Source organism: Rhinatrema bivittatum, chromosome 11, assembly GCF_901001135.1.
Source record: "Rhinatrema bivittatum chromosome 11, aRhiBiv1.1, whole genome shotgun sequence".
Classification (NCBI taxonomy): Eukaryota; Metazoa; Chordata; class Amphibia; order Gymnophiona; family Rhinatrematidae; genus Rhinatrema; species Rhinatrema bivittatum.
In genome coordinates this window covers 101,528,310-101,540,853 of record NC_042625.1, presented here as the reverse complement: position 1 = coordinate 101,540,853, position 12,544 = coordinate 101,528,310, and the positions used below count along the sequence as shown (strand labels likewise).

Below are 12,544 nucleotides of genomic sequence, written 5' to 3'. Positions count from 1 at the left end.
CTCTTGCACTTCAATAACAGCGCCAGCTACCAGCAATTTCACCAAATCACTCTTCCCATCTGCCACAGTGCACAGTCCTGTCTGCCAGAAACAATGTGCCCTGTTCATATCCCTGCTCGCAGCCCACTCACCTGCGTCTCTTCCACCCACGCTAGCAGTTCATACACAAATCGCAGGCTCCCCTCATCCTCAGAGGAGGAGACTGCAATCAGCTCTGCTCGGGTCATGGGCTTCCGGAACCAAGAGGCAGCAGAGGTTTGGAGCATTTTGCTGCCAGGCTGTGCAGGCATCTGAATAGAAGAGTGCAGTAGTGATGTTGTGAATTGCCCTTTTCTGCAGAGGTTTATACATTCAAGTCTTAGAGTGACCAATTCATCCTGGAGCTGCATGATCCTGAGATGAAGACAGGAGATAAAGGTACTTAAGGATCAAATGCATATACATGTTTCCACACCATTCTCAAGATGCATACATGTCCTAAAATACAGGTGATGGCAGAAAAAGACCAACTAACCCATTCATTCTGCCCATACAGCTAAAGATAGAGCCCTACTGTCAGCCACAGTCTGATCACTTGCACGACCTCTCCTTATCCAGAACAGACTTTTTGTCTTCCTTCTTTGTAAATGTCCACTTAGTTCTCTGTAGCACAAAGAATATAATTTCTCATGTCTATAAAGCTCTATTACTATCTAATAGGCCAATGCAATAACAGGCGCTCAGGTCAGCCTGCCACTAAACGCAAGGTTGGCCACACTAGACTTTCACCCGATGCAATACTAGGATCAGCGCATCCAAAATGTGTGCCCAGATCAGCGTGCAAGGCTAGCGCATCATATTAGGGAAACCAGGCAGTCACCTATGGCGCCAACCATTAGGGGGCGCAGAAGAGGAGCCATGTGTGTGTGTGGGGGGGGGGCTGCGAGAGAAGTAGAGATCTGACAGGCCGCGAATGAGGCAGGAGTCAGGGCCGAGACCGCGGGGGGGTGGGGGACGGGCGCAAGGCTGAAGGTTTGCCTAGGCCACCTAATACCCTTGCACTGGCCCTGTCAGCGCGTAGTAACAGCGCTCATCACATGTAAATTCCATATAGAGGAGGCTATTAGCTATTACTCCACAATGTAAAGTGTCCTCGCAGCCAAGGTGCCCATTTTAACACGAAAAATTTAACGCATGGAAAGGAGCTGGTGTTAAAGCAGGCCGCGCTGCTTTAGTAGAAGGACTCACAGAAATACTTTCTGTGAGTCCTTCTACTAGTATTGTCGCGATACTAAGTAGGAGGAACCTCAGAAAGCAGAATCATGCCACACTCAGTGGCTTAGAAAAAATTCCTGCTTTCTGTGGCCCCTCATAGGGGGGGAAACCACAAAAAGCAGCATCCCCCCTCCCCCCCCCCCAAGGTCTGGCCCAATTGGAACCTCTGCCGACAGTAAGTATATTTATGAATGATCTGGAGAGAAATACGACAAGTGAGGTAATCAAATTTGCAGATGATACAAAATTGTTCAGAGTAGTTAAATCACAAGCAGATTGTGATAAATTGCAGGAGGACCTTGTGAGACTGGAAAATTGGGCATCCAAATGGCAGATGAAATTTAATGTGGATAAGTGCAAGGTGATGCATATAGGGAAAAATAACCCTTGCTATAATTACACAATGTTGGGTTCCATATTAGGTGCTACAACCCAAGAAAGAGATCTAGGTGTCATAGTGGATAACACATTGAAATCGTCGGTTCAGTGTGCTGCGGCAGTCAAAAAAGCAAACAGAATGTTGGGAATTATTAGAAAGGGAATGGTGAATAAAACGGAAAATGTCATAATGCCTCTGTATCGCTCCATGGTGAGACCGCACCTTGAATACTGTGTACAATTCTGGTCGCCGCATCTCAAAAAAGATATAATTGCGATGGAGAAGGTACAGAGAAGGGCTACCAAAATGATAAGGGGAATGGAACAACTCCCCTATGAGGAAAGACTAAAGAGGTTAGGACTTTTCAGCTTGGAGAAGAGACGACTGAGGGGGGATATGATAGAGGTGTTTAAAATCATGAGAGGTCTAGAATGAGTACCGGTAGATGTGAATCGGTTATTTAGTCTTTCAGATAATAGGAGAACTAGGGGGCACACTCCATGAAGTTAGCAAGTAGCACATTTAAAACTAATCGGAGAAAATTATTTTTTACTCTGTGCACAATTAAGCTCTGGAATTTGTTGCAAGAGGATGTGGTTAATGTAGTTAGTCTAGCAGGGTTTAAAAAAGGTTTGGATAAGTTTTAAGAGAAGTCCATTAACAGCTATTAATCAAGTTGACTTAGGGAATGGCCTCTGCTATTACTGGCATCAGCAGCATGGGATCTTCGGTGTTTTATTTATTTAAAATCTTTTCTATGCCGTCAAGTTATTTACCATCCCAACGGTTTACAAAATAGGCACAAATAGTACAAAAAAAATAGTTAAAGTTATAGAAGTGCCAATAAGGATCCGGTTACAAAGAATCCTAATATAATTACTAATTGATGAATTACGTATATTTTTCCTTCTGGTACATGTTTCATGGTTGAGTTACATGTAAATCTCACCTGTAATTTTAAATTTTAACTAAGGTTATCAGAGAGATTGAAAAGGAGTCAAGCACATAGAAAGTAAGTGCCGGGTGCAGATTTGCTGATGCCCGCTTTTCCTTCCTTCCTTTCTTCTCTCTCTTTATAAAAAGCCAGGTCTTCAAGCTTACTTTGAATAGTTTGAAATTTCTCTGCTTGTATTCCATAGGGTGGGACCGGTGCTGTTTTAACAGTGCTTTATTTGCCGACCTTAGATTTCTTTGTGGTACGTGTACCCGCAGTGCTGTGCTGAGCCATTCCGCTCTTTCATCATGAATTGTGCACAGTGCTTTAAATTGTACTCTTTCTTCTATGGGTAGCCAGTGTCCCAGTGATGTGATCTCTCTTCTTTTTGCCTGGGAGTATTCGTGCTGCAGAGTTTTGTAATATTTGAAGTGGTCTTATGGTTGCATATGGTAAACCCAGTAACAGAGAACTGCAGTAATCAGTGTTTGCAAATATTAGTGCTTGTAAAACTGTTCGAACGTTTGATCGTGTCAATGGCGGTTTTAACTTCCTTAGGACCATTAGTTTAGCGCAGTGGTTCTCAACCGGTGTGTCGCCACACTTCTCAGTCCCATGCTGACCCAGCTGCTCCCCCTACCCCAGCAAGATAGGTCCTCAACCCGGGCTAGCGCAGCCTGAGGAATGAGCAGCGCGGCGCGGGGAAAAACGAAGAACATAGTCAACCCCCGCGGCCGATGGGACTCATTGCTCCGCGAGGGCTGAAAATGAAGGAGGTTGCTGCTGCCTTTAGGGTTAAAAGTGGAGGAGGCTGCTGCTGCCGTAAATCGTAATGAGCAGTGCATCAGCCATGTCCTTATCCCCATCCTGATCAACATCCACTGTGAGATCTGCTCGGTCATCCTGATCCACCCCCGGACCAACCCCCAAGACCATCTTCCGGGTCATTCAGGTCCAAATCATTTGAGCTGCCAGACCCCTCAGGAAGGCCCTGGCCCAACTAGTGAAGGAGGTCCCATGATCCCCTTGGCTGACCGAAATGCCCTTTTATATCCAGTGCTTTTCCTGCTTAAAAGGCCGTATGCATAAGCAAGACAAATTCTGAGGAAAACTTCATCATCCTCTCCCGACAGGATAACTGGAGACAACGGGGGAAGAGAGTCCGACACCTTCTGAGCTGTAGTCCTTCTCCTGCCTGACAGGGCCTTGGGAAGCTGTGGCTCTCCTACCAGCCTTGTTCCCCTCTGAAGGGCTCCTCCCCTCCAGAAGCGCCACTGCATTCAGCTGTCCCCGAGCCAGGCCGTCTGCTGAACAAGCTTTTCTGGACTGGGAAACTGCTGTTGGCGCCATCTGGTCTCCATGCGGCCGGACCTGCTACAGTAAAACAGAAGCCGTGTAATCGTGGCACGTGGGAGAGGAGGAGAACACTGCCCAACACAGCCTCTGGCTCCCGAGCAGCCCGAAGCTTTTCCGTGCTGGGAAATCGCTGTCTGAGCCTTATTGTTCCCATGCAGCTGGGCCTGCGGCAGAGGCACAGAAGCCGTATGATCGCGGTACGCAGGAGAGGAGGGGAACACGGCCCAATGCAGCCTCTGGCTCCCGAGCAGCCCGAAGCTTTTCCGTGCTGGGAAATCGCTGTCTGAGCCTTATTGTTCCCATGCAGCTGGGCCTGCGGCAGAGGCACAGAAGCCGTATGATCACGGTACGCAGGAGAGGAGGGGAACACGGCCCAATGCAGCCTCTGGCTCCCGAGCAGCCCGAAGCTTTCCGTGCTGGGAAATCGCTGTCTGAGCCTTATTGTTCTCATGCAGCTGGGCCTGCGGCAGAGGCACAGAAGCCGTATGATCGCGGTACGCAGGAGACGAGGGGAACACGGCCCAATGCAGCCTCTGGCTCCCGAGCAGCCCGAAGCTTTTCCGTGCTGGGAAATCGCTGTCTGAGCCTTATTGTTCCCATGCAGCTGGGCCTGCGGCAGAGGCACAGAAGCCGTATGATCGCGGTACGCAGGAGAGGAGGGGAACACGGCCCAATGCAGCCTCTGGCTCCCGAGCAGCCCGAAGCTTTTCCGTGCTGGGAAATCGCTGTCTGAGCCTTATTGTTCTCATGCAGCTGGGCCTGCGGCAGAGGCACAGAAGCCGTATGATCGCGGTACGCAGGAGACGAGGGGAACACGGCCCAATGCAGCCTCTGGCTCCCGAGCAGCCCGAAGCTTTTCCGTGCTGGGAAATCGCTGTCTGAGCCTTATTGTTCCCATGCAGCTGGGCCTGCGGCAGAGGCACAGAAGCCGTATGATCGCGGTACGCAGGAGAGGAGGGGAACACGGCCCAATGCAGCCTCCAGCTCCCAGAGCAGCCCAAAGCTGCAAACGGGGAGCTACACTGCTCCCTTCCCCAGCCCGGGCCTGCCCCAATGATCAAACCAGAAACAGCCAGAGCGGTTACTGCTGAAAGAAAAATGTAACACTTCTTTTTTTTTTTTTTTTAAGAAACAGCAGCCAGAGCAAAGGAAGAAATTCAAGCAAATAAAAAGAATACTTCCCTGCTGCTGACAACACCTTCAGGGGATAAGAGGATCCCTAGCTCTCAGACACCTGGATCTGCTGCGGGCTAAAGCTGATCAGGGATTACCTACCCCCCGCTCGCCCGGCTCAACCTGAGGGATGGCCCACGAAGGAACCTAACACTTCAGGGAGCCTCTTCTAACTTCTCTTCTTCTGTCCCTTCTTTCTTTCTTCTTCTCCTCACCACACAACAAAACTCACATAACAACCAATCCTTCACTTACAGAAAAAAGAAAGATAGAACCCGAATTGGATCTCGATAATACCACCTCATCTTTTACCTCCTGGGATAAAATCATCAATGAAATAGCGGACACCCTATACTCAATCCAGACAAAAACATTCCAAAACAAAGGAAACCTGGGTACATGGAAGAACTGAGGCACACTAAACAGACCTTGAGAAAATCCGAAAAGCAATGGAGAAAATACAAATCCCTATTAACAAAATACAGAGAACAAATTAAGGGAAAGAAAAAAAAAAAACGACTACTACAGTAAACAGATTCATGGTGTTAAATTTAACTCCAAATTACTCTTTGAAACAGTAAAAAAAAATCTAATCAAGGACCCATCCTCCTCCATATCAAACAACCATGACTTTTCCGCAACGAAAAAAAAAAAAAACCACACTAAAATCACAATTCTCTACCTGCTCAACAAAAGAACCTAAAGAAAAACCTGGACAAGTAAAATGGAGCTCATTCGACCCAGTTTCTAAACTCGAAATAAACCAAATCACAAAAAGCCTGCTACCCACCCACTGAACCCTTCCCCCCCAAGTACCCTGAAAACAGTGAACAGTGTAATAACTCCGATATTCACAACCATAATAAGCCACTCAGTCCCTGATAAGGCAAAACAAGCTGTGATTAAAGCAATCCTAAAAAATAAAACGGACAGACTTAATAACTGGGACAATTACAGACCAATTTCCAACCTGCCTTTCATCGCCTAGAACAGCAGTATCATCACAGTTCGAGAACCACAACAATATTCTACACCCAAACCAATTCGGATTCAGAAAAAAACGTTCAACAGAAACCCTACTCATTTCCTTAACCGACCCTGTACTACAAGGGTTTAAAAGCAATGAATCGTATCTTGGTATTAATTGATCTAACAGTTGCATTTGACTGCTATGCCACCAACTAAGAGAAACTGGAATAGACGAAAATGTTAAATGGTTCTCTTCCTTCCTAAAAGATAGGACATTCCAAGTCAAGCTGGGTAATCACATTTCTGACACTTTCTCAATCGATACAGGTGTCCCCCAAGGTTCAGAACTCTCGGCCACTCTATTCAATATATATTTGGTGCCTATTTGTGCACTACTAGCGAATCTAGTCGTCAACTTCTTCCTATATGCAGACGACATACTATTCTACATCCCGTTCGACAAAACAGTCGAAAAAACTGCATTGTCTCTATCAACATATATGAAGAAATACAACAAAATCTCTCTCAACTGAAATTGACTCTAAACCCCCAAAAAACCTGAAATTGTGTTAAGGAGAGAACACGATAATTAATCCATCAACTCTAGACCTAGGAATCATTAATATTACATCCTCAGAACAAGTACGAGAGCTAGGAATTCAGGTCTATGAGAATTTCACTATGAAAAAGCATATAAGCAAATTAATCAAAAACAAGCTACACCAAGCTGAGAATCTTTCACCGGCTAAAACCACTGCTAACTAGAGATGTGAATCGTGTCCTCGATCGTCTTAACGATCGATTTCGGCTGGGAGGGGGAGGGAATCGTATCTTCGCCGTTTGGGTGTTTAGAGTATCGTTAAAATCGTTAAAATCGTGAACCGGCACACTAAAACCCCCTAAAACCCACCCCCGACCCTTTAAATTAAATCCCCCACCCTCCCGAACCCCCCCCCCAATGCCTTAAATTACCTGGGGGTCCAGCGGCACACTAAAACACCCTAAAACCCACCCCCGGCACACTAAAACCCCCTAAACCCACCCCGACCCTTTAAATTAAATCCCCCACCCCAAATGCCTTAAATTACCTGGGGGTCCGTAGCGGCGGTCCGTAGCTTAAATTACCCCCGGGTCCGTAGCTAAATCGGGGGAAGGGGGAGAGCAGGAAATCCGGCACACTAAATCGTGGTGTCTTCAGCCGGCGCCATTTTGCAAAATGGCTGCCGCAAAATGGCGGCGGCCATAGACCAATACGATTCGACGCAGGAGGTCGTTCCGGACCCCCGCTGGACTTTTGGCAAGTCTTGTGGGGGTCAGGAGGCCCCCCCAAGCTGGCCAAAAGTTCCTGGGGGTCCAGCGGGGGCCCTGGAGCGATCTCCTGCCGCGAATCGTTTCCGTACGGAAAATGGCGCCGGCAGGAGATCGACTGCAGGAGGTCGTTCAGCGGGTTTAGAGTCAATTTCAGTTGAGAGAGATTTTGTTGTATTTCTTCATATATGTTGATAGAGACAATGCAGTTTTTTCGACTGTTTTGTTGAACGGGATGTAGAATAGTATGTCGTCTGCATATAGGAAGAAGTTGACGACTAGATTGCCATTACTGCACAGCCTGTCGCAGTTGGCCTGCCAAAAAAAAAAGTGCACCGCAATCCCAGCCACTTCCCGCCAACACTGCCAAACAGCCCCTTCACCAACAAGTAGACCCAAAACTGCAGACTGCAGGTTGGAGACAGAGAAATACTGAGGCCTGCAGGGTGGAACTCTCTCTGTTATGTGGCAGTGCCTGAAAAGTTTTTATTCTCTGCCTCCATCTGCTGGTAGGAATGCAAAACCCATGTGTCTGGACTGATCTGGGATATGAACAGGAACAGCATGTCTATCTTTTTTCTCTTTACCACACTTGCAGAGATTTCATGTAGCCTGCCAGACAGACCCAGCTGCTAGTTTGATTCTAACATGAGAGCCCAATCTATTACAAGCAATCCTCCCAGTTGTCTTACATAGCCTGCTGGTGTTAAGCGCAACCCACACATATATACATATATATATATATATATATATATATATATATACACACACAAGAACACTTTGTTTTATTGATCAGTATAAGTATTCTTGGGAGATGCTGGATGATGGATGCCCTTTCTCTGACAAACTGACCAGCATCTCCCTATATTCAGCATGATGTGATTATCCCTAAACTGCCCTGATTACTTCTCCCAGTGGAGCCCATTTACCATCACTCTCTAGATAGTCCTTTGTTCTGTTAGGATTTTGATGGTCAGGGCAATTAACACATCTGAAGTTGTGTTTACAGATACTCCTGAGAATAGTGCCTCTTATTGTGACAATATAGCCTGAAGTTCCCTCCATTTCCTTTTATGACCCTATAATTAGGCATAACTTGACATCAGCTTCAAATGCTGTCCAGGTATCCCTGGAAATTTTGCAAGTCAGGCTCAATAAGTCACTTAGAGTTCATAAGCCAGGACAGGCTAAGAAAGCAGAGGATTCTGGGTCAGCTGCCTTTCTCCATGTTGGTTTTCTGTTCAGGCACACTCATCACTGGACAAACCCAGCTATGTGAGCACCTGTGCTTGCACTAGAACTTTATTAATTTATGAAATATTTATCAATTGCTATTCCAAAGGTCACAGTAGTTTACACTTAAAACATTCATAATAAATTACTAATACATAAGCATCAATAAAAACAATACAATAAACATACCTAAAAATACAACCATAGGCACTAAAATCAAATATAAAAAGATTAAAATAGTCATAACGTAAGCTGGAATAGACGTATAATATTGTAAAAAATATAAAAGTATAAGGAGGACAACAAAGACAGGATTAAAATAAAATAAATGGAATAAAATATAATAATTCAGCCAGACTAGCTCAAGTAAAACATATGCCCTGCAGTTGTTTAATGTATAGATTCCTCAAATGTTTAACATTTTATTGAATAGTTTAGCGTCTTATTTGGGCATCGTATTCCAAATATTGGACCTGCGATTGACATTGCTCAGTTTCTTATTTCTCTTCAATGAGCTTGTGGAGTACTTGATTCATGAGGAGGGCTGCACCCTACCCATGTGTTATTACTGAACTTGAAGCCTGCCTGACAACCCAGGCACAGGTATTCCTGTTACACTTCCTGAACCTCTAACATTTCACATTCTGGCAGCCCAAACAAGCAAATCCTGTGCTATAAAAACAAACACCTGCCTCCAGGTCACACGTTCTGCTCACTCTGGATCTTCTGTGCTTATCCCATGCCCTCCTCCATTATTACTCTTTTAGTAGTCACTGCCACAAACACCATCACTCACCCCATGCCTCAATCAATCTTTAGGTGGAAAAAATTCCTGATGTTGCTCTTCGGTCACCCCTTCAGAGCTTGTTCTAAAACTCTTTCCTGCTGGTGCATTACCTTGCTTATACACACAAACATGCCCTATCATCCTTACACCTACTGATACAACATCAGTGCCCCAACATATTGTCCTCTCACACTACCACATCACCCCACTCATGTATACATCCTAACATGTTACCCTCCCAGGTATGTGACGTCCTAACAAGTCACAGATGCATCACACCCCTTACCGAAAGGCCAGTTCCTCCACTTGGTAATAATTTTCATCCTGGAGTATCTGGAGATCCACCTGCAGTTGTCGAATGATCTCATCACATTCAGAAAGGTACAACACCACATGAGATTCATGTTGCATAGGCTGGCCAGACTCCACGGCAACTGCATCCTACGAGGCAGCAGAGTAAACAGATAAACAGCTGCATCTATGGTATAAAGCAGTTTTTTACCCAAACCTCTACTTTATACCGCTACTTCCTCCTTAAACTATGTTAGTTCGGTCCTCATCGTTCACGCTCTTAATTGTAAACTTCTATTACTGATCTCTGTATGCTGCCTTGAGTGAATTTCTCATTCAGAAAGGCAGGTACCAAATAAATAAATATAAATAGGTATAAGATATTTGCATATACTGGGTCTCCAATGCATGCAAATGTTTCCTATATGACCCTGACAGGTACCCTGAAAAAGCAGATCAGGTAGGTGTGCCTTCAGAAAAGGGTTGGGAACAACTGATATGGACACTACTGAGTCACATCACCCTCAGGTCCCTGCAGCAGATCATAATGGGAAGTAAGAGGCAACAATCCCCAAGTCTATCCAGCTAATAAGTGCCCCCAACAAATGTGTCCAAGTCTCTTTAAAGCCAGCAACATAATACTTTCTTAAATGTTTTAAATCTGCTACCAGTTTATTTCATGAAAAGTCCTGTAAATGAGCATTCCCATCCCACTCAGGATTTTATAAACTCCTATCATGTCCCCCTCAGCCATTTCTTTCCAAGATGAAGGGCTTTCTCCATAAAGGAAAATTGGGTCTTACCTACTAATTTTTGTTCCTGTAATACCACAGATCAGTCCAGACCAGTGGGTTATGCACTCCCACCAGCAGATGGAGGCAGAGAACAAAATCTTGAGGCACTGCTATATACCAAGTGTGCCACCTGCAGCTCCTCAGTATTGATTAATACCCAAGCCAAGATACAATAGGAAAACTTATTTTAAAAAAAGCCCAATAAGAGCAAAGAACACAAAAACTCAAGGGTTGGATTCCCTGAACCTGGAACCCCAGTTCCGGACCTTAGCCCATAACATTCAAAACGAATACAAAATATCCTTTATTGAGTTCTTATATACAGCGGCTAACTACTAGGCAAATCAGTCTTTCGGCAGTTTTACCAAGGCCTCTGGACTGATCTGTGGTATTACAGGAACGAAAATTAGCAGGTAAGACCCAATTTTCCCTTCCTAGACATACCACAGATCAGTCCAGACCAGTGGGATGTACCAAAGCCACATTACACCGGGCGGGAACCCGAAAGACCCGCTCTCAGAACTCTTTCCCCAAAGACCGCGTCCTCCGGTGCCCGTACATCCAAGCGGTAACGTCTTGTAAAGGTATGCATAGAGGACCAGACTGCAGCTCTACATATTTCTTCAGGAGATACCAACTGAGACTCCATCCAGGAAGCCACCTGCACTCTCGTAGAATGCGCTTTTAAACCAGCCGGAATGGGTCGACCCTTGCCAATATAGGATGAACAAATGGTTTCCTTCAACCAGCGAGCCAAGGAGGCATTGGACGCCTTCTCTCCTTTCTTCGGACCCCCAAACAATACAAAAAGGTGGTCCAACGTCCAAAAGGAATTAGTGACTTTCAAATAACGGATCAGAACCCAGCGAACATCCAACAGGTGAAGGTCTCTACTCAACGACGAATCTCGAGACCAATCCAGAAAAACGGGCAACTCCATGGATAGATTCACATGGAAGGCAGAAACCACTTTAGGCAACAAGGAAGGTACAGTATGCAAAGACACCTTAGTAGCCGAAATGCGTAGGAAAGGATCCCGACAGGAGAGAGCCTGTAGTTCAGAAATATGTCTAGCAGTACAAATGGCCACCAGGAAAACAGTCTTCAAAGTAAGGTATTTTAGGGAAGTCCGTCCCAACGGCTCAAAGGGCAGAGCACAAAGCGCCCATAAAACCAGGTTAAGATTCCATTCCGGACACAACTTACAAACTGGAGGGCAAAGATGCTTTACACCTTTTAGGAAGCGGACAACATCCGGATGGCTGCCCTGAGGCACCCTAAAGCCAAAACCTGGACCCGGAGGGAATTAAAAGCCAAGCCCTTAGACAAGCCCTGCTGCAGAAAGGCCAAAACGTGAGGAATGGTCACAGATAGCGGCACTATGCCTTGCTGATCATACCAGGCCTCAAACACCTTCCACACCCTGATATACGCCACGGAAGTGGAGGGACGTCTAGCCTGGAGGAGGGTGGAAATCACTGGTTCCGAATAACCCTTCATGCATAACCGCCGCCTTTCAAAAGCTGAAAAGATGGGTCCTTGATGTAGGAGGTCCGGGAGATGGGCTAGACACAATGGACCGTCTGTCGCTAGCTGAACGAGGTCTGCAAATCAGGGACGCCATAGCCACTCTGGAGCCAGCAGGACCACTGAACCTGGATGTTCCTCTATGCACCGAAGAACCTGACCGATGAGGGGCCAAGGCGGGAAGGCATAGAGTAGAATCCCGGTCAGCCATTTGTAAACGAGAGTGTCCAGTCCAACCGACCTACCCAACCTCCTTCTTGCGACTGAAGAACCTTGGTGTCTTCGAGTTTGCTCGGGTTGCCATGAGATCCAGTTGGGAAACTCCCCATCTAGCACAAATATGATTCCAGGCCTCCTGGGACAGTTCCCATTCACCGGGATCTAGCCGTGGTCGGCTGAGAAAGTCTACCTATGCGTTGACCACGCCTGCTACATGAGAGGCCAAGATTCCTTCCAGATGATGGCCCAAGCAAAGAGGAGATGGGCCTCCCGAGCTACGGCCGGACTCTTGGTTCCTCCCTGTCAGTTGAGGTATGCCA

General features: G+C 46.2%; 1 protein-coding gene across 4 annotated transcripts in view; it reads right to left on the bottom strand.

The window, feature by feature from the left end:
- MACF1 (microtubule actin crosslinking factor 1) overlaps positions 1-12,544 on the bottom strand; it is a 513,108-nt gene that overhangs the window by 403,036 nt on the left and 97,528 nt on the right. For all 4 annotated transcript variants that reach the window (XM_029570961.1, XM_029570962.1, XM_029570959.1 and 1 more), the window contains 2 exons: positions 9,680-9,834; positions 132-393 (listed from right to left, as the gene is read on the bottom strand). In XM_029570961.1, coding sequence (XP_029426821.1) covers positions 132-393; positions 9,680-9,834 — 417 coding nt within the window. The remainder of the gene's footprint in view (positions 1-131; positions 394-9,679; positions 9,835-12,544) is intronic.